This window comes from Hippoglossus stenolepis, chromosome 18, assembly GCF_022539355.2.
Source record: "Hippoglossus stenolepis isolate QCI-W04-F060 chromosome 18, HSTE1.2, whole genome shotgun sequence".
Lineage (NCBI taxonomy): Eukaryota > Metazoa > Chordata > Actinopteri > Pleuronectiformes > Pleuronectidae > Hippoglossus > Hippoglossus stenolepis.
Window position 1 is genome coordinate 3,178,310 of NC_061500.1, and position 26,762 is coordinate 3,205,071.

The window sequence follows — 26,762 nt, forward strand, 5'->3', positions numbered from 1 at the left end:
AAAGACAACACAGGACATGACAAACCAAGTTAAACATGCTGAAAATCAATAATGTGCAGCGAATTCATCTTTTATATTGTTTTCATTATATATTATGTGAGTTTCTTGCTACACTTTGAATGTGTCACTGTGAATAAAGTTCAATTAGGACTATAAATCTCTAAGCATGAGCCCGTGTGCCCGTGTTTAATAAACTTACAACATAAAGTCCTGTTCCCAGCAGGGCTGGTCCCCCCGCACAGTGATGGTGGTGCTTTTGACATTCTGCACCTTCAGCGTCACGTAGGCGTTGAACTTGTCTGAAACAAAAGGGAGAGGAGATGTTTCATTAAATTACAGTGAAGTGGTTGGAAAACTAATAAACAAATGCAGATTAGATGTTCAAGCTATTGCAGGTTAAACTGACCAGTGCAGTTTTTGCTTTAGCTTTGTGTGGGAGAAAAAAACCAAAACATCAGGAGCTCCAGCAGTGAGTGAAAGCAGATCAGGCTCCTCCCACCCTCTATATTGAGCCAAGCCAGGCCAGGCCAAACCAGGCCAGGCCAGTAAACTGACCTTGTTAATCTCCAATGAGCGGCAACGCTGCACAGCAGATTCGACTTCGTGGCACGACTCTCCTGCACTGTAACTTACTGACCCTACTCTTTATTATTGAACTGAACAAATAGCATGTGATGGGGGGGGGAGCAGGTCTGCTGATGACGTAATGAAGAGGAAGTCCTGACCTGCAGAAAAGGTCTCTGTCAGACCCCATAGCATCAAGAACAAAACTGAAATCATCAGTCGGGTCAGAGGTGAAATGTAATCTTCCTGTTTGCAGCATCTATCGCAAAACACGTGCGATCTTTGAACAAAGCCTGAATACGACAGCTGGACATTTCTGTAGTAAATGACGACTGCAGGGACCCGTTGATTCTGTCTGTTAGCTCATGCAGACAACTTTCACACCCAGTGATCTCCCATCAGCCTCCTCTCAGCCGCCTGCACCAGACCGCCGAGTCACAACACGACCAACCGCACCAGCTGTCAGCGCGAGGCGGGGCGTGGGGGATTAGACCGCATGGAAGACAACAACCACTTTTCATTTCCTGCAGCAGGGCAAGGCAGCGTCAAACTCCTGCCTGCTGGTTCGCTTAATTTCGCTCTGGTAGTTGCTGGCTCCGCACCGCTGGTGGTCCTCCATGCAGCTCCCACGTCTGCAGGCATAAATCTGACCCCCCGCCTGGGCACATGAGCAGCTACAGGAGCAGCTCAGAGGTTTAGAGATCTTGAAAATAGGTTGTATGATTGAAACATATGTAAACAATATATGTAAAGCTGCTCTCAGAATGTCTGCGTACAACAGAAGTACGCAAATTATGTCCAGATACAAAGGGCACAGTCATACCCCAAATTTCCAAGGCAAATCACCGAGGCACAAACAAACACACACACACACACACACACACACACACACACACACACACACACACACACACACACACACACACACACACACACACACAGTCCACCTCTTAGTCTGTGGGAAATAAAAGCAAGGCATCAGCTGTTCCTTTTGTGGACTGATCACCTGACCACGCTAAACAAAGATTTTCCTGGTTACCGCGGCAACATATTGAAACATTTACTCAGCACATAGCCGTTAACACGGCAGCCAGATAAGTGAGCACGACTCTTGACACAACGAGACAGTGAACAGTTGACACAGGTGGACTCTCACAACATTCCACTGACACACACACAGAGTGTAAACAAATATATATCAAAGATGAAACTAGACGCCAAAACAAAAGGCGCCCGGCCAAACTGGAAGCTCCCGTCCGTCCAGCGAGCAGCGTGAGTGACATGACACAGACCTAATTAGTGTCTGGGAGGACGGCAGCGACAAAATGCAGGCAGTATGAGAAAAGGAGCCTGGGGGATGCTCAAGCCTTTCCCTAATTAGATAGGCCATGCTTTGTGCCACACTTGGGCCGCCTCCCATGAATAGAGGAGATGAGATAAGGGAAGAGGATGTTGGATTAGATAAGAGCCACTTAGTGGCTGTGCCTCCTTTACAGCAGGTGCTGTCCACTACACGGCCGATACAATCTGAGGAGGACGCAGCAGTGACTGCCTGGAAAACACAAAGTTTGGGCCTGCACGCTGGAGCCTGACCGAGAATGGATTTATAGACCGATATGAAGAAAATCTAAATAGATGACACATAACAATATTTGTATTTATTTAAAATAAAGCAAAATATACACATGTGACTAACACAACAGCAACAGCGCTATTAAATAACTTGTCTAATATATGGGCAGATATAAAGATGGTCATGGGATGTATCTTAACTTAAAAAGAAATAAATCTAAGTTATCCATATGTTTAGATAATAGAGTTTTGCTTTTATATTTGAAAACTTCTTCTTTTTATCAACTGATCAAGGCCGAACGATATGGACTTTTGCAGGTTGATGCCAACACCGATATCGGGGAGTGAAACATTTCCGATGCTGATAAATCGGCCAATATAAAGTACATTGTTGAAATAATATGTTATTATAAAACCCTTATGACAAAGAAATTCAATTGAGGCTTGATATTTTACAGTTTAACCATCATTTTCTTTTCACTAGAAATGGAAACATAATTGCTCATCTTTTCTGCATTTGTTTATTCTGTGAAATAATAAAATAAATAGCTTTCATATCGTCTCCAATACTGATATGTCTGTGGAAGCTTTCCACTTTCCCCTTCATAATATCATCCGACCTACACTTTGGTCACACAAGCACACGAGACAGAATATGTAAATCCATATAAATTACGCTTGGACCAAACCTAATCTGCAGTGACACGGTGAAATCACACCCAGTGCACCTGGAATCAGATGAGGTGAATTATGGGATGTCACAGCCCTTCAGTACATTTCCTGTCACTGTTGTAAAAGCGGGCAGCGCAGCCCCTGACTGCGGACCACCCACACACGCTTGAGCCCTCACTGTCTTCATGCATTATTGATTCATGATGCGTTTTTCAATGAATTAGTCACGGAAACGTAGGAAGTTGGAAGGCTGACATTTCAGATTCAGACCACTCATCAATGTTGCATGCGGCGGCGGCCGCAGACAAATCTATCGGTGGACATTCAGCAGCGCCCGGAGGCCCCTTCATGAGAAATCTATGGCTTTGTTCGAAATCACTCAAAACGCAGGTCCACTGTAAAGTGAGTTTGCCATTTTGTAGTGGATTTTTGAAACACCCTATATGGTGGACTCATTGTTTCCCACAATGCATCTGGAAAAGTACTGTACAAATATAAGCTGAGCAGAACATCACCGCACAAACTTCAGCAAACAAGTTTATTTCTGCATTTAAATATGATCATTCAAAATGCTTTTAACAAAAGGTATTAATATTAAGCGTAAAATAAACATTTAACTATTATTGATGGATTTTCCACCAGCAGACGTTTACATCAATGATTACAACAATGATGTAATCGCTGCTGCAGAGAAAAACGCACCGAGTCGTGTTCAGAAGTGTTTTTTTCTGTGGGTGATTTGTACAGACTGAGTACGATCTGACTTTGGTGGGTGTCCTGGGTCTCGCAGCATGAAAAGAATACTAAAATTTGCGGGCAGGCGTGCACACACACACAGACTGAACACAAACGCACATAAATCCAGGAACACGCCGCCCTTATCTAGCCCCAGTTTCCTGTGGCAATCAGTGGAAAGCAAGACAGCTGGCCACCGGTCCGGCCAAGGTCACCTTCAGAGCCACAGCTCAGGAAACAACTGAACACGAGGCCTCCAAAGTGAAAGCCAGGAATCTTCCCATCTGAAGGTGTGGTTGGGGAAACAGAACATGAAAACATCCCAGACCAGCCTTGTGTAAACTTTGAGGGTTCTTCCCGAAATGTCCCACATCTTTATCTGCAGAGCGGGTTAGGATTATCACCAGGACTATGACATGTTAAAAAATGTATTCCTCGAACATGAATAAACAGACTGGGACTTCCCGGAATCCCCACGAAAATGGGAAGTTGAGTGAAATAATGTCTAAATCAAAAAATGGCCGGAATGAACAATGAGCCGAAAATCCAGCTCTCTACACTAAAGAAATAAACAGGAGTTGAATGTGATTTTAATTCCGTCCTTTATTTCCATCCCTTCCTTTTTGCACAGAGATATGTTAGTTAAGCTCAGGAGATTTTTGCTCAGTGACATTTCCTGATGCAGCAGGTTGTTGCTGCTACTGAGGGAAAAATATCGATCTCATCTTAGCTATTGATTCCAGAAACCTCTATCTGCCCGTCTGGCGCTCGCATATCTCGAGAATCATTCCTCTTATCACCTTCACACTTATGGTATGTTTATTGTTCGGGGCTCAAGGAAGTGAAGTGTTAAGTTTGGTGTGATTTGGACATTCAGTACATTCAACATTAATAAACTTTGAACACACAGGCGACCAGCGCATCAACGCAACAACAATCGTTTAACAACAGGAACAAGAGCGACACTGAACTTTCTATAAACACGTGTCGGTCTTTACTTGCTGCTTCAGAAAGAGAAAGTTGCAACCAGCATCACCACAGGCCAAACAAACAGCACCATTAGAACCAGAATATTAATAAGACCATTGTTTAAAGATTGTATTGAGTTACAGTATTAAGTTCTAAATCTCTTGCAGGACGACATCTGACACATCCTTCTTCTTCACCCTGCGGCACAGAGCGACTGATGTTTGAATTTGGCCTACGTGGTGACGACAGACTCGAGCGAGTTATCCCTGATGTTTGCTCTGGGGCAGGTGTGACGTGTGGTGGGGGGGGGGGAGAGGAGGAGGGCACAAACAGACCGGAGCACGGGCTGACGATGTGTAAAAACTAACATCGTAGTGAAGCGGAGCAGCTTGTGGCACAATGCAGTCGCCTCACTAGATCATTTCCCTAAAGGTGAACAGGGAGACTGACAAAAGTACAAACCAGACAAAAGTAATGAGCCGCTGGATAATTAGCTTTACGAGGGTCAGTCGGGGACCTGAGAGTGAAAGTGAAATGTCACCAAAAGCCGCGGTGACTTCCCGTCAGCGCTGATGCCTCCTGACAGAAACGTCACAGGGCTTAGAGGAAAGGTGTAAGGCCCAACACTACAGGGATTTGCTTGGGGGGGGGAGACTGTCGGGATTTGGACTTAACAGCCACTGATCTAAGCTCACCTGTGCACGTCTTGGCAGGGAAGGGACATTGCATTTTTATAATGAAAAATCAAAACAAGCTTTCAGGGACGTGCCAGAATTTGAGTGATTGACCGACAAAAGGAAATTAGAGCACGTGGCGCATTTCCAACAACTAATCTATGAAGGAAATTAGCAATAATATGAAGGCTTTCTAATGATTTATTGCTAATTATTTTTATTATTGTGGTTCCTCTGCCAGTGACAAATTGCATAGAACTGCAGCTTCTCCAGATCAAGGAAGATTGAGGCTACACATCCAAACTGATTCGCTTTAGTTTCAAAACTAACACAATCTACATCCGTCCACAATAACTCATACGACCACATGACCATTCACGTCAGAGTCATGCTCTCTAAAAATCTCCATTCCTGCCCATACATACTAAAACAGAGTTTAGATATTTCATCATTCAAGGCGTTAGAATGATGCCTTTTTACGTGATTGTGTTATATGTTATATAAATATTAAACATCTGGACGATGGGGGACAACATGACCAGGCTGAACAAATACAGTAAAAGCTTTGTGAATATAAAGAACTCACCTGGAGGTCCTTGTAGCTTGGCTTTCTTCACTGTAAAACAAAAAGAAAGACAGTGATTTGGCATGTGATGTAATTCTTAAACAGGACTTCAGAAGTTGATTTTAATTCAGTGAGGATCCTGGTGAGAGAAAACAAGTCAGAAAATGTAAAGTTGTCAGTGAGCAATGGAAAATGCATTGATATTCAGGGATGTGAGCCGTGACTCGGAGCCTCGTGACACCTGAACAACAGCCTCGTGACGCTGGTGACTGCACTTCACGTGGAACTTGATTAAAATAGAAGAGGTGTTTGTTTTAGTGGACAGCTGCGGGTCAAAATGTGGCAGACAAAAGACTGTTTTTTGCTGAATTTGTGCGTCACACTTCCTGACTGGGTGGCAATTTTTATTCCTATATAAGTATAATTTGTCATTTGTTGTTATAAATTAATCTAATAAAAGTAGGTCCTTAGAAATAGCTTCGAAAGACAAAAAAATTGAATCTGCGTACTGGAATATTTATGATCAGGTTATATTCATATAAACCTTAAATTGAGAAAAAAACATTTTAATTTACACAAGAGTACAGAAATTATTGAGATTATGCAATGTATGGTCTATAAATTATATAAGTAAAGTATATAAGAACAGCTCAGTAAGGGATGACGCATACTTTCTATCCGAGCCGACAAATACCTTTTATAATTGCAGAACTTAAACATAATCAAGAAGCATAAGCCTAGACAGCTGTATCACAAACACACAAACGCAGCATCTGGCTGTGAAACACACACCCACCGACACACACACACACACACACACACACACACACAAAAACACAATGACACAAGTGGACAGGGGCAGGTGGATAAAGATAACAAAGAAATTCAAAATGTCTGGCGGCAAACAGCCATTTCCTGAAGCCTCGGTGCGAACGCAGGAGCTCGTGTTGTGGTTTATTTTTAGACGCACCGTCTTTAGCCCCCCCGATGCATCAATACAATAACGTTTGTGGGATTGCGAAGCGCTTTGCAGGGGATTAATTGTGATTGCTGGGGCAGAATTATGTGTTCAGGCATGTAACCTACTAAACCTCTGGAGCCTCTGACGGCAGATGGGCAGGGCGGGATGATGGAGCCACAAATGACACTTTCATATTTTCATGCGACATCCCTCCATCTTATCTGGGTGAACAACTCTGTGGGAGTTTTTATTTGTTGTGTGTTAGAAAACGCAAGTTACTGCTGAATGGTTTTGTGTTTTCCTTGTTTCAGCTATGTTGCGTTTGTATATTTGACAGATTATAACTAATACTAAAGGAGTACAAGTTTGAGAATGCATATTAATGTAAGTAAATGCAGTTCTGGATGTTCCAGAATTTAAGAAATGAGTGGAGTTTTCTTTTCAAGTAACATCAAGGAACTTTTTTATCACAGAGCGGAAGGAAATTAAAGAACTCGTCGCCTTTTCTGAAGCACTTCCTGTCTTGAACACACGTCAGTGCGAAGCGGAAAGGGAGCAGTGGAAATGTTGGGAAAATCCAGCAGTGTGACGTTTTTATTTGTTGTCTTTTTGGGGCTTTGCACAAAGGCTTTTCAGCCACGGGCCTATCGGTGCCGCGAATGAGCTGGCACCGTGGCCTTATACCCTCATCTGCATGATGTTATTTAGGGCTGTGACACACAGCTAAGGGCAATAAACCAGGGGCCATTATGGTGGAAACTGATGCTTATCATTTTATGTCCAGGGGCTTTCCGGTGGCTTTAGAGGCCATTGAGCTCGGACAGGCCTGGCGATCAGAATTACCAGAATAATTATGACCCTTTTTTCTTCCTAGTGCACAAACTCTCTTCTGAACATACCTGCAACTTGTTTCACGGCTTGTTTGGCCGATTACTGGAACAATACAACAGAGCCATTGTTATTAATTATTAAAACCTGTGCTCTTCCTACTATGAAGAGTCTTCAAATTCTTGTTTTATCTGGATTGCAGCCTAAAATTTCATTAGAATTGTATTATCATCAAGATGTAATAAAAACCTTTTCCAAGAAAATCAACAAATCTGCATATTCAAGTAGCAGAAACCAGAGAGTTTAACATTTACCAAAAAGATTAATCTACTCATCATTATTGTAGATCTGCTGTTGTCCACTTTAACTTGAATTGTTGATATTTCAACAGACTTCAATAATAAGGTGGTAGCATTTTGCTATAATAGTTGCAACAAAGATATACCTATATATAAATCAGGATTATTTAGCCCGCACAAAATCTACTCATGCAGACACCACTGAAAGCTTTGGGTCAAACGATAGAGGCCTTTAACAAAAAGTGTTGATGTTCCATATAAAAGGAAATTCATCATCGGGAGGTGAGGCAGAAAAGGAAGGAACAGGAAGTGACACCAGCGTCTGCTATGGGCAGTGGTGTACTTCCTCTTTGCGCTGGCGGCTGGATCTGATCAGGGGGAGCCGGAGAGGGAGAGGGAGGGAGAGAGAGGAGGAGAGGGAGAGAGGAGGAGAGAGAGAGAGAGAGAGAGAGAGAGAGAGAGAGAGCAACAGATGGCCAGCGGATTACTCCCACAATCTCTAAGCGCTCTCTCCGCCTCGCTCTGCCTCTTTCCCCGATAATTCCACTACTCTGCTGCTCGACTACACTTAACCGCACCGCTCTGCCTGCAGTTCTGTCTTTTTTTTTTTATATTAATGCTGCACGGCCTCTGTTTCTCATCCTAAAATCACTTTACTCATCCGGCTGCAGAGAACTAATGCAATGTTTGTTTGTTTGTTTGTTTCACGGCCGTGACAACAAACTGCTCCGTCGTGTCTCAATTGAGATGTAAAAAGGGTCCAACAGGTGCGATGATGCATGAAACACTTCACCACCACCACCAGAAGCTTTTCACTGATAATTAGTCGATAGACAGAAAGGACAAATCCAGGACAAAACAGGAAGGTGGTGGTTTCTGTCTCTGGTTTGACCAAATCACGTTTTGTCACTTTACACAGACTTGGACAACATTTCCTGTCACCTGGCAAAAACACTTATATATCATGTGACCCTAAATTTAACTTTAATCCTCCTGCACAGTTTAGTTATTCTGCGTCTCTTCATATTCCAGCAAGAACCTCCGGGACACAGGTCAATCATCTGTCCGCCCACCTTCATCAAACCTCAGCACATCAACGCTGCCCACAACCACTCTCCTCATAAACCCTGTGGAGACCCTATGTCAAACCAGTTAAGACCACTGCCACTCTCGTGGGCAATGACACGTATCCTGTGTCTGGGACCAGCCTCTTTAAACCTGCAGCATCCTGGTTTCCACGTGAGCCATGTGTCCACTCAGCGGCGTCCTCGTCCACAGCAGGAGTCTCACCCAAATGTCCACTTGTAAGGGGCGACCACTTAGCCGCTGTGTGAAGACATCGCCATGGAGACGGAGAAGCTTCGCAACCAGCAATCAATAAAGCAACATTGCCCGGGCGGTGCGACCGGGGGATGAGTCACAACATCCGCTAATCACACAACCCCCGGCCCAAGCAGCCATTTCTCTTCGTGGTTCCTGGTAACTCCTGCTCGCGTTCATTAGGAGTCTCGCTAATCAATAAATGGACGGTGTGCAAAGGCCCCATTTTGTACAATAACTCTAATTACTAGAGTCATTGGGCTGAACCTTCTGAGGAAAGAGGGACTAAACTGACGTGACTCCTTGTGACCTTTTCCCCCGTCTGGAGCTTTTCTCTTTCCCAGCCTGGTGTATTGATCTCCGGATTCAGTCTGAGACATGTTGTTCAACAGAAAAGTATTTTTACTCTAGAAAGGAGCAGACTGCAGGTTCGTTATGAGAATATCAGCAATAACTTTTTGTGCCACATGTACGATCAGTCTTCATACACTTCCACACTTTTAATACAGGTTAAAATAAAAACAGCCTCCTCTACTGTATATAATATTTGGCGTATTACAATTATTATACAACCTGGATGTACCATGACTCTGCAGAGCGACTCTAGGATTATCTCATAGGACGAGGTTTGCCGCTCCGCCTGCAGAAAGTCGAGGGGTTTGCGCCGAGTCATTCCTCAACAGTGACATGGACGACATTTGGAAAGGTATTAAAGAGACTCAAGATCATGGCAGAGGGACTTTGGTTGATTGTGTAATCGGGTATGAGCGGACGGAGGGATTGGAAGGTTTCCTTTAACTGAATTAAATGCGTCCGAGACGACACTGTCACACGATGACGGAGATCCTGACTGTGTTTCCCATTTCCAGAGATAATGGTGATTCTGACGGAAAACAGCTGGAGGGAGAAATAACCTCCACTCCCTGTTTTCAGACAACAAGTCTATTATAACTTCAGTCCCAGTTTCATAGAGTCCACTACGATCCCAACTCTTCTGACCCAAATGCTCGATGATATTTCACGCATCATTTCTGTAAAGGACGCCATCGATTTGACACAGGAGCCACCGCGGAGACAGACGGCGATCAAACTGCCACTGGAAAGGGAACCAACGATCACAGAGCGCTATTATTTTATTATAGAACTGGACTTTCTTTAATAAATGAGAACTTGTTCATTTCAAAATGTATGTTTTGGTTCATTTTAAGTGCTTTTTAAACATGAAATATGAGGTGAATAGAGAAGATGGTTAAATTTTTGCCTGAAGCTTCGAGCAGGTTTCCCAATCATCCATTGAATTTAACAGTGTTTTGGACTGGGATCATATTTAAGTGATTTTGAATTATGTCCATATCTAGTACATCTACTGCTCCTTCTGTTACTGCTTTGAGTGACTTTATATTTGAATTTATATTCAAACTTTATTTAATGTTATTCTCGTGTCATTGCTGTGAAGCAAAGTTTATTATTAATATTACTATCCTTTGCTCCTATTTAGTCATTTCAATCTTAACTTTTGAAAACTCAACGTACATTACAAACAAATATTTTATTATCATCATCATCATGATGTTTTTATTTTTATGATAGAATTTTAAACTTTGAATAATTCTATTCTTGCTTTATTGTCCAATCACTGTTTTTATCCTTATGTGAAGCACTTTGCATATTTTTTGAGAAAGGTGCTTTACAAATAACCCTTTGATTATTATTATCATCATCTCCATACTGTTTATTCTCATTCTTATAATATACATTTAAACCTTATTTAATTATATTCTTGTGTTATTGTGTTATTGCTGTTTTTATCCCCATGAGAAGTACTTTGCACCTTTATTAAGCAAAGTGCAGTGCAAAGAAAAACCTCATCATTATTATTATTATTTTACTGTTTGTTCCTTTTTCTGTAAAATATCAAAGTCAGTATAAAGCCCAGAGCGACGTGTCTCTGTGGGAATAAAGCAGCTGCTGTGATTGTTTCTGCTTTGCTCCAAATGAAAACACAGATATCAGATCTTCATCCTCTTGTTTCCCAATTATTCTTTATGAAGATGATGTGTTTTTTTTAAATCAGGACAAATTCTACTTTTCTATGAACTGTCCCTGTTACCTGAGGAGGAGGAAGAGGAGGAGGAAGAGGAGGAGGTGGAGGAGGATGTCCACAGGGACAAAAGTCACATGATCAGATTTAATCCAACAAACCGAGTCAAACCCATTTGATTAATCTTGTTTTGGACCTTTTAAAATAAAATTTAAAAGTGGGTCAAACTTACCTCGGACGCACAGCAGCGACATGGCAACGCGACGGTCCACTTCTTCCACACACTTTGTCCTCAGCGGAGATTTGCTCCGTTTACATCCGTTTCAAACCACCTTCTCTCTGGGTCGGAGGGTCGAGCAGCTCCCGGCGGGCGGTGGGTTGTTCACTGGAGGTGTCCCGACGCTGGACTCGGCCGCGGGGCAGCAGCAGCAGCAGAGAACCGCCGCCAGCGCCGCGCCATTGTGGAAAGTCTCAGCCGCAGGGTGGCTCCAGATTGACGGACAACCTCCGGACGGGGAGCCGGGGGGGACGAGGAGACACCTGTTACTGACGTGTGGTTCTGACCAATGGGGAGGGCGGTGCTGCGAGGAAGGGAGGGGCTCCAACGAGGGATCTGACCAATCACTGAGAGGCGCAGGTTGGAACAGGTGACGCAGAGAAAACCACCTGTAACTTTTTATTATGATAAGAATATATTTTGTATTTTACTTTTAACAATCTCCCTCCAATTAAAACGTATGATATAAAAGAAGAGTATTTCATTTAATTTATTTTATCATATACATTATGTCACTTTTAATCATCTGCCTAGAATTACAACTTTTTTTTATTTAACATTAGAATATTTTATATTTTATATTTATGTTTATTTGATATTATATATTATTTCCCTACAGTTAAAACTTTTTTATTCAACCTAAGAATATTATATATATAATTTATTTATTTATTTAATGTAAAAAGGCCGGTCAGGTTATTTTCTATCAACTCCCTCATCACTACAGACAGAAAACTAGCTCACTTATCAATAAACAATAACGAACAATAGATGCTTTATTGATCCCGAGGGAAATTTCTAATTATAATAATAATAATGTAGTTATAGTTTGATTCTCTGAGGAGTTACAGCAGCACCAAGAGATATAACACTGAACTAACAGCGCCACCGTGTGTATTCAGTGAGTCATTACATGTATTCATCATAAATCCTCAGCACAGTTTTGTGTGACACATTTATTCTGATCCCTTCTTTCACATCCTGTTCTGACCACACGATAATTATTTTGCACTTCTTTCCCATTTCAGAACAACAAAAACAATAAACTAATAATAATGTTTGATCTAATTCTTCATATATGGATTTGCACTTCGATCCTGATTTATATAACATAACTATACAAATATTATTATTATCAAACCATTATTCAAGTTCATAATTGTTATTTGTACAGTGAAGTCACGTTATATTAAATCCACTTTACTACATGACTTGAACACTAGTATCTGAGTTACTCATCTAAATGTTATTTTTAGCAAATAATTAGGTTAATTTCCTAATTTAAAATAAATTACATTTCCATAATCTCTCGCTTTATTAATCTAGTCTCTTTTTGGTTCCTCTTCCTCGCCCCGGCGGACTCCTTTCAGCGGTGCACCCCTGATGTAACGTTGACTTCCTGCTCGTCGAGGGTCACTCACATGAGTTCTCAGTTCGGATCCTGAGCAGCTTGAGGAGCCGGGTCTTGTTCGTATCGTCGCTTCGCGGGGTTCGAACCATGTTACGGTCGCTGTGTCGAGCCGGAGGAGCCATTTTACAGGTAAGTCCTGAATGTTACTATGTCGCTTCCGGCTCTTTAGCGCGTGAGCTGGTGTCATTCAGCGAGCATCCGTGTGTGAATAATGTTAATCCACTGGTGTTCCGCCTGATGGAGGAAACACTGGAGTTAACGAGAGAGGGACGCGATTAACTAACCACTGAGGAGCATGCTCACTAACTAACCACTGAGGAACATGATCACTAACTAACCACTGAGGAGCATGATCACTAACTAACCACTGAGGAGCATGGTCACTAACTAACCACTGAGGAACATGGTCACTAACTAACCACTGAGGAGCATGGTCACTAACTAACCACTGAGGAACATGTCACTAACTAACCACTGGGGAGCATGCTCACTAACTAACCACTGAGGAGCATGCTCACTAACTAACCACTGAGGAGCATGATCACTAACTAACCACTGAGGAGCATGCTCACTAACTAACCACTGAGCATATGATCACTAACTAACCACTGAGGAGCATGCTCACTAACTAACCACTGAGGAACATGGTCACTAACTAACCACTGAGGAGCATGATCACTAACTAACCACTGAGGAGCATGCTCACTAACTAACCACTGAGGAGCATGCTCACTAACTAACCACTGAGGAGCATGCTCACTAACTAACCACTGAGGAGCATGGTCACTAACTAACCACTGAGGAACATGATCACTAACTAACCACTGAGGAGCATGATCACTAACTAACCACTGAGGAGCATGATCACTAACTAACCACTGAGGAGCATGATCACTAACTAACCGCTGAGGAGCATGATCACTAACTAACCACTGAGGAACAGGGATCACTAACTAACCACTGAGGAGCATGATCACTAACTAACCACTGAGGAGAGCATGCTCACTAACTAACCACTGAGGAGCAAGATCACTAACTAACCACTGAGGAACAGGGTCACTAACTAACTAACCACTGAGGAGCATGATCACTAACTAACTAACCACTGAGGAGCATGATCACTAACTAACCACTGAGGAACATGCTCACTAACTAACCACTGAGGAGCATGGTCACTAACTAACCACTGAGGAACATGATCACTAACTAACCACTGAGGAACCAGGATCTGAAACTCTGTCAACTCGTGACTAACAACATCTGCACTTTTGGTTTCCATTGTTTTGACTAGTGTGAAACTACTGATACACACACACACACACACACGTGAAAAACAACTGATAAACACACATGTCAAACTACTGACACACACACACACATGTGCAATAACTCTCACATGTGCATTAACTACACACACACTCCATGTTGTTTAATTAGCAGAGCAGCCAGATGTCTGCTGTCTCCAGATTTTGGTGCTTTCCTTGTAAATTAAATGTCATATTTTGCTCTTGGAAATCGCTTGTTGCATATTAACAGTGTTTTTCCTTATTCTAAATCTGCCCGTGCAGCAAACCCAGAGGACCGCGCCGAGGTTGTGGGTAACGCCAGCGCAGCAGCGATGGGCGTCCAGTTTGCCCATGAACACCGTGGTCCTGTTTGTGCCCCAGCAGGAAGCCTGGGTGGTGGAGAGAATGGGTCGCTTCCACCGTATCCTGGAGCCGGTACCTTCCGTTGTTCTGATTTAATTTAGTTAAATCCTTTTATCAAATGCATGCAACGCTTATGGAAAAGTGTGGGTGGTCTCTAACATCTGTCCCCTTCACTTCCTCCAGGGTTTGAATTTCCTCATACCCGTACTCGACCGAATCCGCTACGTTCAAAGTCTCAAAGAGATCGTGATCGATGTCCCGGAGCAGTCTGCGGTTTCTCTCGGTAAGAAACACAATGCTGCTACTTTCACAGCTTGTGGGAGGATGATTTTCTTTCGGGGGATCATCTGTCATTTTGCTTAAAGAATATAAGGTTCAGCCGGAGTGACTTCAGATTAAAGTGTGACCTTCCTTGTCTTTTCAGATAATGTAACACTACAGATTGATGGAGTTCTTTACCTGAGGATCCTAGACCCTTTTAAGGTACTCTTGAAGAAATGTAACTGTCTAATACCTGGGAAGGATTGTCCCCACCATTGTTATGTCACACTCAGATATTAGTAAATGTACGTTTTTATAAATCCCTCATTCACTTTTCGTTTCCAGGCCAGTTACGGAGTCGAGGATCCAGAATATGCCGTCACACAGTTGGCTCAGACCACCATGCGTTCAGAACTGGGCAAACTGACACTGGACAAAGTCTTCAGGGTAATGACCGACTGCTGCTGCAACTTATTCTGGAAAGTGAGAAATTAAAAATGTCTGATAGGAATTTAAACTTTTATTATGTTTTATTTTGAAGGAAAGGGAGTGCCTCAATTCCAACATCGTCCACTCCATCAACACAGCTGCAGAGGACTGGGGCATCCGCTGTCTCCGTTACGAAATCAAAGACATACACGTTCCACCTCGTGTCAAAGAATCCATGCAGATGCAGGTGAGGTTCAAAGAATAAGAAAAAAAACCTGAAGGAGTTCTTAAGAAGTCTGAAAGTTGACAGTTAACACACATTGAATCCCCCCTGTGCAGGTGGAGGCTGAGCGTAAAAAGAGGGCCACGGTGCTGGAGTCTGAGGGGATGAGGGAAGCAGCCATCAATGTCGCAGAGGGTTGTAAACAATCTCAGATCCTGGCGTCGGAGGGAGAGAAAGCAGAGAAGATCAACAATGCGTTAGGTAGGTGCTCTCAGGGGGGGGGGGGGCTCTTGTTTTACTCAATACCCAAGTCACATGTCACTAATACATGTCTCGGTTCCTTCCAGGTGAGGCTCAGGCTGTAGTAGCAAAAGCTGAGGCCAAGGCCACAGCCATCCGTATGCTGTCAGAGGCTCTGGCTGAGGAGGTGAAGTTATTTTCTCAATGGGACGACCATGATCTGTGTTTTCATTTGTAATAAGATGTTTATTTGGTTAATGTTGACGATGGGTTTTTTTTTGTTCATGGCACAGAATGGAAATGCAGCAGCTTCACTAAATGTGGCCGAGCAGTACGTGTCTGCCTTCTCGAAGCTCGCCAAAGAGTCCAACACCATCCTTCTGCCGTCTAACACCGGGGACATCAGCAGCATGGTCACACAGGTATTTACACTCGCATTGTTAACAGCATCTGCTTTTTGCTGTCGTCAGTCGTGACTTTAATAGTTGTTGTCTCGTCTTCCCGCTCCTCAGGCGATGACCATCTACAGCACGTTGGCGAAGCAGAGCCCGATCAGAGCAGAGGCGGCAGCGGCGAAGAGGGAGGAGCTGCAGAGCCAATCGACTCAGTAGCAGAGGAATCAAAATGAACTCAAAGTAGTGACGCAGAACCAGGGGGGAAACTGTTTATGGTTAAGTTATCGGGATTTCCAAGGCATCGCTGTGAAGTTCACACACCTTCTACCGGCTGATTGAGACGAACTGCAAATTTAAATAACTCCTACAATGTCTGGCTTTGGGAGGGTTTTGAAAAATCACATCTTACACGAGAGGATTTGTAATTTTCACCGACTGTTGTTTATGTTCATTGGGAAATAAACACTAGGACCCGAGTATGATAGAATTATGGTAAAACTTTCAGGCTTGGTTAATGTTTTCCCTTTTGCGTCCTCCGTTCTGTGTGTTCACTAGTGTAAATGTGGTAATCACAGTCAGATCAGGTGAACCATCTATCTTGTTTGTTTACGGAGATCAGGTCAGTTCTTCAGCTGCTCTGGGACCAGCAACTTTGCAAAATTTGCTCAATGTGACGTCTCAGAATCCCTGAAAGAATCAGTTATTCTCAATTTGGCCCATGTGATTAAAAAGGTATCTCCCCGGCAAGCTGAACCAGTATTTGCTTAATAACCTGCGTAGAGACGCTGTGAAACTATTCAGAAATAATTCCTTCCCAATAATTAGTGCACAAAGTCGGGCCTAGAATCACATTCCTGTTCTCATCAGTTATATTACATATACCAGTTATATTCATCTCTTATGTCTTTATGGGATAAACAGTATTTCATGCTTCTCTGCTAAATTTGAGTTTGTCATTTCATAGGTCTGTATAATGCAGATGACATCGTCACAGATGATGATGATGATGATGATGATGCGGTGGTAAGGAATGTTGTGAAGATTGTTGTCAAGCGACGAGGGAAAAACTCCCAGCAAAATAAAATACATAAAAACTGTTACACTGGTCCTGTGTTGTGTTTCAATAACTCGTTTTGATAACTATGATTTTAATTCAGTGGCGGAACAATACAAATATCTGGTTTCATGTAATAGGAAATAATGGACAAGCAACAAAACGATACCAAATATAGATTCAGACTTATTAATGTAGAATGAGGAATGTAGAGATATTTGCTCTAGATTTTTTCTGAATGAATTTTTGGCTGCTTGAAAATTAGTAGGAGTGAGACATCTTCCCTCTGTCCTTCCAGTGTTGACATTTTGTGCCCTTAATTTTGGCTTAAAGGCAAAAAATTGCCAAGGTGAGTAGTTTACTTTGCATTGTGCTTAAATGCTTATTTAATAATTTTCACAACTTGTTTTAAGTTTTGTTCTGTTTGGTTTTGACAGGTACATTTTTTTGCGAGCTTATATGTAAGGTATTAAATAAATTGTAACTTAGGCACTAATAGAGGGATGTGAGGTGCTGTGTAGGCCTTTGAATTATTTTTTATTGAATTAATTGCTTTGTTAATTAATGTCTTGTGAAAGAGGAGCAGATTAAATAAGATTATTCACGACTTGAGATTTTCTGTTTCCATTTAAATTGTTTTGTTTGGACGATGAATGAAATAAACGTATGAATAAATACATAAAGTTCTCCAAAATGTTAAAGATACTAGAACAGTACAAATTAACTAAATACAAAGAAATACTTGATAAGTTTTGTAATATGTTACTTTGTTTTTGTGACGTAGGACGGCTGTGTGCCTGCGAGTCTGAGCTCAGGGCCACAAAACTCCACAAGTTCACCCTGGTGTCATGAACAAACTCGTCCGCCGCTGCGTTTCCGCCGCGTCCCCCGCTCACCAAAGGTTCCTAGCTGTCGCCGGTCATCTAATCTCGCTGTACCCGGCGTCCCAATGCAGGTGAGGGGGGAGGCGTCACGTCGCGCTCCGCTCCACCTGAGACACCCGTGACCTCCGCGCTCACACACGCGCTCACGCACACACTCCACCCGCGGCCGGAGAGAGGACGAACACCGCAGCGGGACAAGGTCAGTGACGGGAGCCGGAGGAGAGCTAGCTAACGGCTAACGGCTAGGCGTCGTTAACCGGCCCGTCCTCTGAGCGTTAGCCGCTCGACAAGCACCCGGATCGCGCCTGAACACGCGGCGGGTTCCCGGTGCTCTGGTCAAGGTGACACTTCCCGTGGATTAGCCTCCATGCTGCAGGGGCCGCTTCCACAGTCCGCTAACGGGGAGTGAACGTGTGCGTTTAGGATGAAGCGGCTCCCGGTGCTGTCCCTGCTGCTCTGCCTGTGCTCCGTGTACTTCGTGGGCATCTACCTGTTCGTGGGCGGCTTCCTGCTGGTGCGGCTGGAGGTGAACCGCACCAGCGGCTGCGGGGACGTGCTGCAGCCCGGCGGGGAGCCGGCGGACTTCTGCCGGGTCCGGCCGCGCTTCAGCCGGGCGGTGCTGCTCATCATCGACGCGCTGAAGATCGACTTCGCCCGGTTCGACCCCAGCAACGCGGCGCCCCGACCCCACGAGAACAAGCTGCCGGTGCTGGAGGAGACCGCCGCGTCCAGGCCCGCTCACTGCCGCCTGTACCCCTTCCGGGCCGACCCGCCGACCACCACCATGCAGAGGATCAAGGGCTTCACCACCGGCTCCCTGCCCACGTTTGTGGACGTTGGTAACAACTTTGCGTCCACCGCCATCCTGGAGGACAACCTCATCCACCAGCTGGGGCAAGTAGGTGAGTACTTCTACTAGGGAGGACAGTACTTCTACTAGGGAGGAGAGTACTTATACAAGGTAGGTGAGTACTTATACTAGGTAGGTGAGTACTTATACTAGGGAGGAGAGTACTTATACTAGGGAGGTGAGTACTTATACTAGGAGGTGAGCTAGTAGGTTAGGAAGGTGAGTACTTATAACTAGGAAGGTGAGTACTTATAACTAGGAAGGTGAGTACTTCTACTGGGAGGACAGTACTTCTACTGGGAGGTTTATATGTATAGGTAGGGTGAGTACTTATACTAGGGAGGTGAGTACTTATATTAGGTAGGTGAGTACTTATATTAGGCAGGTGAATACTTATAACTAGGAAGGTGAGTACTTAAACTAGGAAGGTGAGTACTTGCATTAAGCAGGTGAGTACTTATACTAGGTAGGTGAGTACTTGCATTAGTCAGGTGAGTACTTGTATTAGGCAGGTTAGTACTTACATTAGTCAGGCGAGTACTTACAATAGGCAGGTGAGTACTTGTATTAGGGAGGTGAGTACTTGTATTAGGAGGAGAGTACTTACATTAGGCAGGTGAGAACTTATACTAGGTAGGTGAGTACTTACATTAGGCAGGTGAGTACTTACATTAGGCAGGTGAGAACTTGTATTAGGTAGGTGAGTACTTATATTAGGTAGGTGAGTATTTTTAACTCCTCGTGTCCCACGCAGGCAAGCGGGTGGTGTTCATGGGCGACGACACGTGGGAGAGTCTCTTTCCGAAGAAGTTCCACCGCTCTCTGCCCTTCCCTTCTTTCAATGTCAAGGACCTGCACACTGTGGACAATGGGATCCTCCAGCACCTCTACACCACCAGTATGTGTACATTTTACTCTATAAGTACCTGACACACTGTTCATGATATGCAAAGAAGAATTACTCAGTTTAATGTCAGAACTCTTGCAGCCATCAAACAAACAATTTCAGGGTCGTTTAAGCGCTGAGGACATGTTTTATACATGGACGACTGTGGACATGTCATGATGTCCCCCACCTGTCCCCCTCTGTTGGTTTTGACAGTGATTGGCGGTGACTGGGACGTCCTGGTTGCTCATTTTCTCGGCGTGGATCACTGCGGACACAGGTTCGGTCCCGACCACCCGGCCATGGCCGACAAGCTCACCCAGATGGACGGAGTCATCAGGTCAGACAACAGTGCAGCTGCTTTGTGCTCGTCTCACTGCGTCTTCCGGCCGCTGTCCTCATACTGTGTCGTATAACAGATATTCATTAGTAACCCAGACTGAATGAGCTGGTTTTAATTTGATGTTTCATGGATTTTTATTTTTATTTATTTTCTGTTCCCCCTTTTCCTGCAGGTCTGTGATTGACCGTCTGCAGAACGACACCCTCCTGGTGGTGATGGGGGATCACGGGATGACGGACACTGGAGATCACGGTGGAGACAGCCAGAAGGAGACTGATGCCGCCCTCTTCCTCTACAGTCCCGCCCCTCTGTTTCCCGGACCCCCGTCACAGGTCGGTACACTAGCCAGCTTTTTCAAAATAATACTTTTACATGACTGTTATAAATCCATACAATCGCTACAATTGAAGAATACATGAACTTGATCGTTGGAATATGTAATAAAAAAGCTAATAATATAAAATCCAAACTCAGTCACACTAACACATTTCTTCTGTCTCTATTAAATGGAACGTTCCAGTAACAAGTTTTCTAAATGTTAACGCAGAGTGAGATAAATCCTGTGTGATGAGAGGTCACAGAACAGACTCATTATCTTCCATTCCTGCTCAGTCACAACTGGCAAAGTAAGAGCTCTAATGATTTGCCCTCGTCTGTGTGTTTATTTGTCTTTTTTTTTTTTTTTTATCAGCAAACACCAATTTGCATCGAGTTTACTTCTCCAAATCACCAGAACATTTGCTTTTATAAATAAACTGTTAACCTGCGTGAACGTTTCTTTTTCCTTTTCCCTGTATCTGTTAAATTGATGCTGGCAGGTGGTCGCCACCTTTTTCAGGGATAAACGTGGATATCACACAAGAAACCAGCTCCACTCGGCAGCGGATTTACATAATTGCTGGGGAAATAGAGCGTTACGCAACACGTTGTTCAAAATCGTGGGTTACGTGACTACACAGGAAACAACACTACTGTAATGACAGGGGGACATTAGACTCGATGCTGTAATAGACGCAGAGACACTTCTTTTCTAGTTCTAGGTTATTATTTCACGAGGTGGGAATGAATCCACCAATCTTACAGATAAATGTCACTGCAGAGACATTTATTCATGATCTGCTTGCAGTTAAAGGATCAGACCAACTGTAGTGAAATGATCGTGATGCTTGATACTGCACCAAATATTATAAGCAATATTAAAAATGTATGAACTTTGTCCTGCATGTTTTTATCTTTTGAAAACGATTGAACTATTGAAACTCAGATCATTACATTGTGAAATATCGGCGATCACGGAGGAGGAAACTAACACGACAGGCTTTTATTTTCTAATGTTTGCAGAATGAACCGGATGTAGTACCCCAGACTGACCTGGTTCCCACCCTGGCTCTGCTGCTCGGCATTCCCATCCCCTACAGCAGCGTGGGGCAGGTTCTCTTGCCCTTATTCCCTCCTCATGGACAGGGTGCAGTGGGAAGTCTCAGCCAGCTGGAGGCGCTGTGGATCAACGCAAAACAGGTAGCATGCTGACCAACAGTCCAGCAGCAGCAGCAGTTGAATGTTTCCACCGTTTTCCAGACGCGTTTTTAATATCATCTCTGTTTCCGTAGGTAAACCGTTTCCTGGAGACGTACTCTGGAATGGCCAAAGACATCCCAGCTGAGAGCCTCTCAAAGCTGAAGGAGGAATTCTCCCGCCTCTCCTCTGAGTACCTCGCCACTGTCCGAGAGGGTCGGCCACCCTCCCCAGAGCTGGCAGCCTCGCTGCAGGCCTACCTCACCTCGGTCAGAGACACCTGCCGGGCTACCTGGGCCCGGTTCAACCCGTTAAAGATGGCGGCTGGGTTAGTCATCCTGGCGTTTGCCTGCTTGATGTGTTTCATCCTTTCTGAGCTCTCAAACGTGCTGATTAGGGAGAATGGTCGTGGACTGAAGGCCCCGGTTGTCGTGGCACTAACAGTGGGTGTTGGCGTGGCTGTGGCTCAGCTGTTCACGCAGGGATACATCGAGGTAGCGTGGTGCCTGGCAGCTGCCGCCCTCAGCTCTGAACTTGTCTTCTTCTGGAAAGCATATGGATCCCGGACTGCTGCTGTGTCAAAGAACGGATCCAAATCTCTAAAGTGTACGAGCTGGCTCACCCTGCGTAATCTCCTCATTCCCTCCCTCTTGGTTCCTCTCCTCCGCTGCGCCTCCCTGCTCTCAGATAGCTACGTGATCGCCGAAGGCCGGGTAGTGACATTCCTCCTCTTCTCTCTGACTCTGTATATTCCCATCCATCTCAACTGGGATGGCCTACTTTTACCGCCCAGCTATGACCCCCTGAAGTCTGCTGGGCTGCTGCCGTCTCCAGCCTTGTCTCCATCAACTGTGAGGAAAGAAAGCAGCATCCTCCTGGCCTGTTCAGGACTCCTCGTCGGCAGCCTCTACCTCTCCCTGTCATTTCACGGCTGCCGGGAAGAGCAGGGCTCCTGCCAGCCTTCGCCGTTCCTTTCTCCTCTCGCCCGGTTGCAGGACAGCCAGCTGAAGAACCTCCACTACATCTTGTCTGTCTTCTCCCTGGGCTTGTGGACGTATCTGCTGAGACGCTGCCTCCGCCACTACGGTAACCTCAACTCCTCAGGTGGGACGGTGTTCACGGCCCGCTGGATCTTACCACTGCTGTCCGTGTGCCTGGGGCTGCACTGGGCTGTTAGTGCCACGCCGGAGGACAGCTTCAGGAATCTGGGCGAGCTGATCAGCCTGGCCCAGCTGTCTCTCCCCAGGGCGGCCTTCTGTCTCTTGGGGCTGGGCCTGTTTCTGATCTGGCTGGATCCCCTCACTGTGTTCATCAAAACCAGGACTGCAGCCTCCTCCAGAAATTCTTCGCTACCCCCGCCCAGTTACCGAGCCAGCACTGGCATCAGCCCCCAAGCCGAGCTGCACCACCTCATCCCGCAGATCTACCAGCGTATGCGCCGTTCCCTGGACGACGACGGCGAGCAGGGCGGGGCCAGCGAGGTGGACAACAGGCCTGCTGTGGAGGCCTACGGCCTGGGAACTGTGTACTCCGCTCCCCTGATGCTCTTCTGCGGCCTGCTGGGAATTGGCCTGCTGCTGCTGCACCCAGAGGGCATGTCTCTGTCTTTCCTCCTGCTGCTGCTGGAAATGGGAGCTCTGCTGCACATCCACGCCTCCTCCACTACCCTCGGTGGCCTCCATGGAACATACTCTGGTACGAGGAGGATCTTTTTGTGCCTTCTTTTCTCTTTGAGTCAGTAATTTGTAAAGTCATGCTCCTTGTCCTTTTTAAAAACACTGTTCACCCACTTCTCTTCTCTTTCCAGGTGGATTTAACGTTCCCTGGGCCCCGATAGTGATGTGGGCCCTGGCCGCCTCCCAGTTCTTCCACGCCACGGGTCACCTTCCGACCTTCCCCTCCATCCAGTGGGGCGCCGCCTTTGTGGGGTTCCCTGATGGACACACAGGCACCATACTGCCCGCCTCCCTGGTGACCCTCAACACCTTCGCCTCACACATCTTGTTCGCAGGTAATTATCCTTTATTAGGTAGAATAATGATTAAGCTGGGACTAAACACCAGTTACAGTACACCAGAGAACTGGATTATATGATTTACAGTTTGTCCCTGTCTTGATTGTCTCCAGTGGGTTGTCCACTGCTACTGTTCTGGCCCCTGGTGTGCGAGGTGCGCGGCGGCAGAGGAGGAGGAAGAGCTTGTGGGGACGAAGAAGAGGACGCTGTGATGGAGATGAGGCTGAGAGAAAACCCGCAGCAGTTCAGCGCCGCTCTCCTGCAACTCGCAACACGCTACCTCTTTATCCAAGGAGCACAGGTAACCCTCACCATAGAGCAACGTGTCATTTCACACAATCATCATGTTGTTGTTTGTTTGATCATCAGTTGAATGATTTTGGATATCGTGACACCTCCTCGCTGGGACTAGGTCCTTTTTTTTCGTGGGATGTTGAATTTGTATTCAATGTTTTGATCGTGCAACACATCAGAAGCTCTGCTCTCTTCACAGGTCTTTGCCTCAGTCAGTGCAGCTGCCATCCTCAGGAGACACCTAATGGTGTGGAAGGTTTTTGCACCCAAGTAAGTGCCTGAATGGATTTTCCAGCTCACTCAAACTTCACATGCAGTAAAGGCCTTTGAGGATATGGACACAGCACGAGTTCGGTTCAGTGAATGCACAGTAGTGAACGCAGACATATTTACATCCAGGAGTAAATTAATGTTATGCAGGTTTTCTGTGGGATCTTAAAAAGCCTAAAAGTCAAAAATTCAATTTTCTTGATTTAAGCCCTTATGAAAAGTCTTAAATACATATATGTATTATGCAGTCAGGTTTAAATAAGATATGGTAAGTCCTGATTATGCTAATGTTCATTTAATACTGCATAGCAACTCTGGAACTCAGATATTCCTTCATATCTGTCATACTTGACAAAGGTCTTTAATTTAACTTGTTGAAACCCACAGAAACCTTCTGTTTCAATTCTACAAAATATTGGTTGACATCGTGTTTTTGCTGCTCAGACCAAAGTAAAAAAAATAGATTTCTAAATGTTTTTAGAAAGTGAAAAACTGAATCTCTTGTGTCTTTGCTTCCTCGAGGTTGATGTTTGAGGCGTCTGGGTTCCTGGTGAGCAGCGTGTCTCTGCTGATCGGGGTCACGTTAGTGCTGCGAGTCGACGTCGCCGTGGGCCGCTGGTTTAAGAAAATCATCCCAGATGCGTCCAGGTAGCGACGGCTACAAACAGAAACATCACCATCGGTGTCTAACATGCTGATCTCCTCAAACATGTCTTATGAGATCACCTCTTACTGTAACTTGAGGGCTACGCTGTGCGGTACTGACTCTGAGGCCTTCCCCTCCTCAGCCAGAGGGACTGGAGGACATCACATCTTGGACTGAACCACCTCCGAAGCACGTGGACTGTTTTTTACACAGTGGTTTCAGCTGTAGCTTGTAAACCATCTCACAAAAGGCGATGTGGTTTTAAGGTCATCGAGTTCCAGAGTTACGATGAGGGAGGGGAGAGTTACTTCTGAATGTTTCTAACCTGCCGAGCAACAAAGTCTCGTGGTTCATCATGCCGCAGTTTAAAAAGCTTCACTAAATACAAAACGGTTTACAAAAGCTTCACACCTGTCGCCGCTGAACAAGAACCTCAGCACTCAAACGAAATGGGCCTTTTTAATATCCAGTGGCTTTTATTTCCTCCTCATAACTGAGGCTGACGTCACACTTTACGAGCACCAGAGCGGCCAAAGTGACAAGTTTAATGTGACGGAAAGAAGACGTTTCCATCCGGGGGAAATCATCAATTAAATTAAACTAATGAGCAGGTAAATGATTCAGCCACTTTCTGCAGAAACCCAAAGTCAACGTCTGGAGCTGCTTTCTTATCAGTTAGCGAGCAGGTCAACTCCATTTGGCAAAAATCCATCCAAGTGCATTACAGCAGGTCCAAGTGTCTGCTGGAGGAAGTGTACTTTTCTTTTTTAATTGTTTTTCTATCATCAAGATGTCGAAACACCCCGAGCATCTGATCACTGCCAATTCACACAGTGTTACTGTTCTTCTACTTCTTTCCTGGTGGTGGGGTTTTACTTCTCTGATTCCTAACTCTAATGCCTATTTTGAATTAATAATTATTTTTTTTAAATCTCTAATCCGAAATGAACCTTTGCTCCTTGTCCCTGAAATAGGTGCCAAGCTTTAACAATTGCCTTTTTTTTTTTTCCTTTCGTGTATGATGTCATTATTTGGGCCGGTGCCGGTGAACCCGGGACGTCCAGAGACTCTTTGTCAGTTAATTTATTTGTGCGGGACGTCGGAGTCCGTCTCCGCTCTGCAGCTAGAGTCAGCAGCTGAAGTTCATTAGCTAATGCACGACATGGACGGGACGCTGCGCTCGGGTTGAATTGGCGATAATGCAGAAGTGCTGCAGTCCTCGGGCTGTGATGCAGGAACGTTTGGTTGGTTTCTGCTGCGGTGAAGGTTCGACTTGGTTGTGTTGTGATGATGGGGGGGGGGGAACTTTTTTCTTTTCTGTTTTTAGAATGTTTAATATATAAATAACTGATTAATTAAAAAAGTGATTTTACATCCTGTGGAGAAAATGGAATAAAACTTTTGTACATGACGTCTTTGCCTCTGTAACTTTCCTGTGCGTATGAGGAACAGCCGGATTAGTTTAAAGTCACGATCACGCGTCATGATTATTTATTGTTGCAGCTCAAACTAATGTGTATCGATCCAGCGACTTGGAGGAAGTGGGTGCTGCCACAATATTTTTTTGTGCCCATCAGTCAAGGTGCTTCATTCATTATTCATGGAGGCTTTTCCACATTTCCAGTTTATGTAATTGTGAGTTGCTGAAAGTCTCACTCCTCCTCAAACGTTAGTTGGGGAGTTTTCTAACTTCCATCGAATAATAATAAACTTAATTTAAAAAGCATTTTCCAAAACACACATTCAAAGTGCTTCATCATCAGCAAGAAGCAAATCAATGACAGTTAAATACTAAAATCAGGAAAGGCTTCCCGGTAGACATATATTCTAGGAAGGGATTTCGAAGAAGACTCTTGGAAAGTCGTTCCAGGTTTTCCGAGGCCCCTTTTAGTTTTCAGCCGACAGACAAATCCAGAGTTCT

General features: G+C 44.6%; 3 protein-coding genes across 9 annotated transcripts in view; 2 read left to right on the forward strand and 1 right to left on the reverse strand.

Moving 5' to 3' along the window:
• Positions 1–11,707, reverse strand: part of LOC118125979 (protein unc-13 homolog B-like) — a 52,119-nt gene extending 40,412 nt beyond the window's left edge. For all 6 annotated transcript variants that reach the window (XM_047344512.1, XM_047344511.1, XM_047344516.1 and 3 more), the window contains exons 1-3: positions 11,433–11,707; positions 5,773–5,802; positions 200–299 (exon numbers count right to left, since the gene is read on the reverse strand). In XM_047344512.1, the coding sequence (XP_047200468.1) occupies positions 200–299; positions 5,773–5,802; positions 11,433–11,454 (152 nt within the window). In that variant the 5' untranslated portion in view covers positions 11,455–11,707. The remainder of the gene's footprint in view (positions 1–199; positions 300–5,772; positions 5,803–11,432) is intronic.
• Positions 11,708–12,835: 1,128 nt separating this feature from the next.
• On the forward strand, positions 12,836–17,182 carry stoml2 (stomatin (EPB72)-like 2). Of its 2 annotated transcripts, none has more exons than XM_035141343.2 (10): positions 12,836–13,017; positions 14,448–14,609; positions 14,721–14,820; positions 14,962–15,020; positions 15,144–15,245; positions 15,340–15,474; positions 15,567–15,711; positions 15,798–15,877; positions 15,984–16,112; positions 16,203–17,182. In XM_035141343.2, the coding sequence occupies exons 1-10, from the start codon at positions 12,976–12,978 to the stop codon at positions 16,299–16,301; spliced, it is 1,053 nt and encodes a 350-aa protein (XP_034997234.1). In that variant the 5' UTR covers positions 12,836–12,975; the 3' UTR covers positions 16,302–17,182. The 2 variants fall into 2 exon arrangements, with proteins under 2 accessions (XP_034997234.1, XP_034997236.1); XM_035141345.2 differs by having other exon boundaries at positions 14,457–14,609.
• Positions 17,183–18,015: 833 nt separating this feature from the next.
• On the forward strand, positions 18,016–26,327 carry pigo (phosphatidylinositol glycan anchor biosynthesis, class O). Its single transcript, XM_035141442.2, has 10 exons — positions 18,016–18,925; positions 19,628–19,771; positions 19,976–20,099; positions 20,275–20,434; positions 21,444–21,620; positions 21,713–23,312; positions 23,425–23,628; positions 23,745–23,932; positions 24,125–24,195; positions 24,718–26,327. Exons 1-10 carry the CDS (start codon positions 18,448–18,450, stop codon positions 24,845–24,847), a joined length of 3,276 nt encoding a protein of 1,091 aa, XP_034997333.2. The 5' UTR covers positions 18,016–18,447; the 3' UTR covers positions 24,848–26,327.
• Positions 26,328–26,762: the final 435 nt, after the last annotated feature.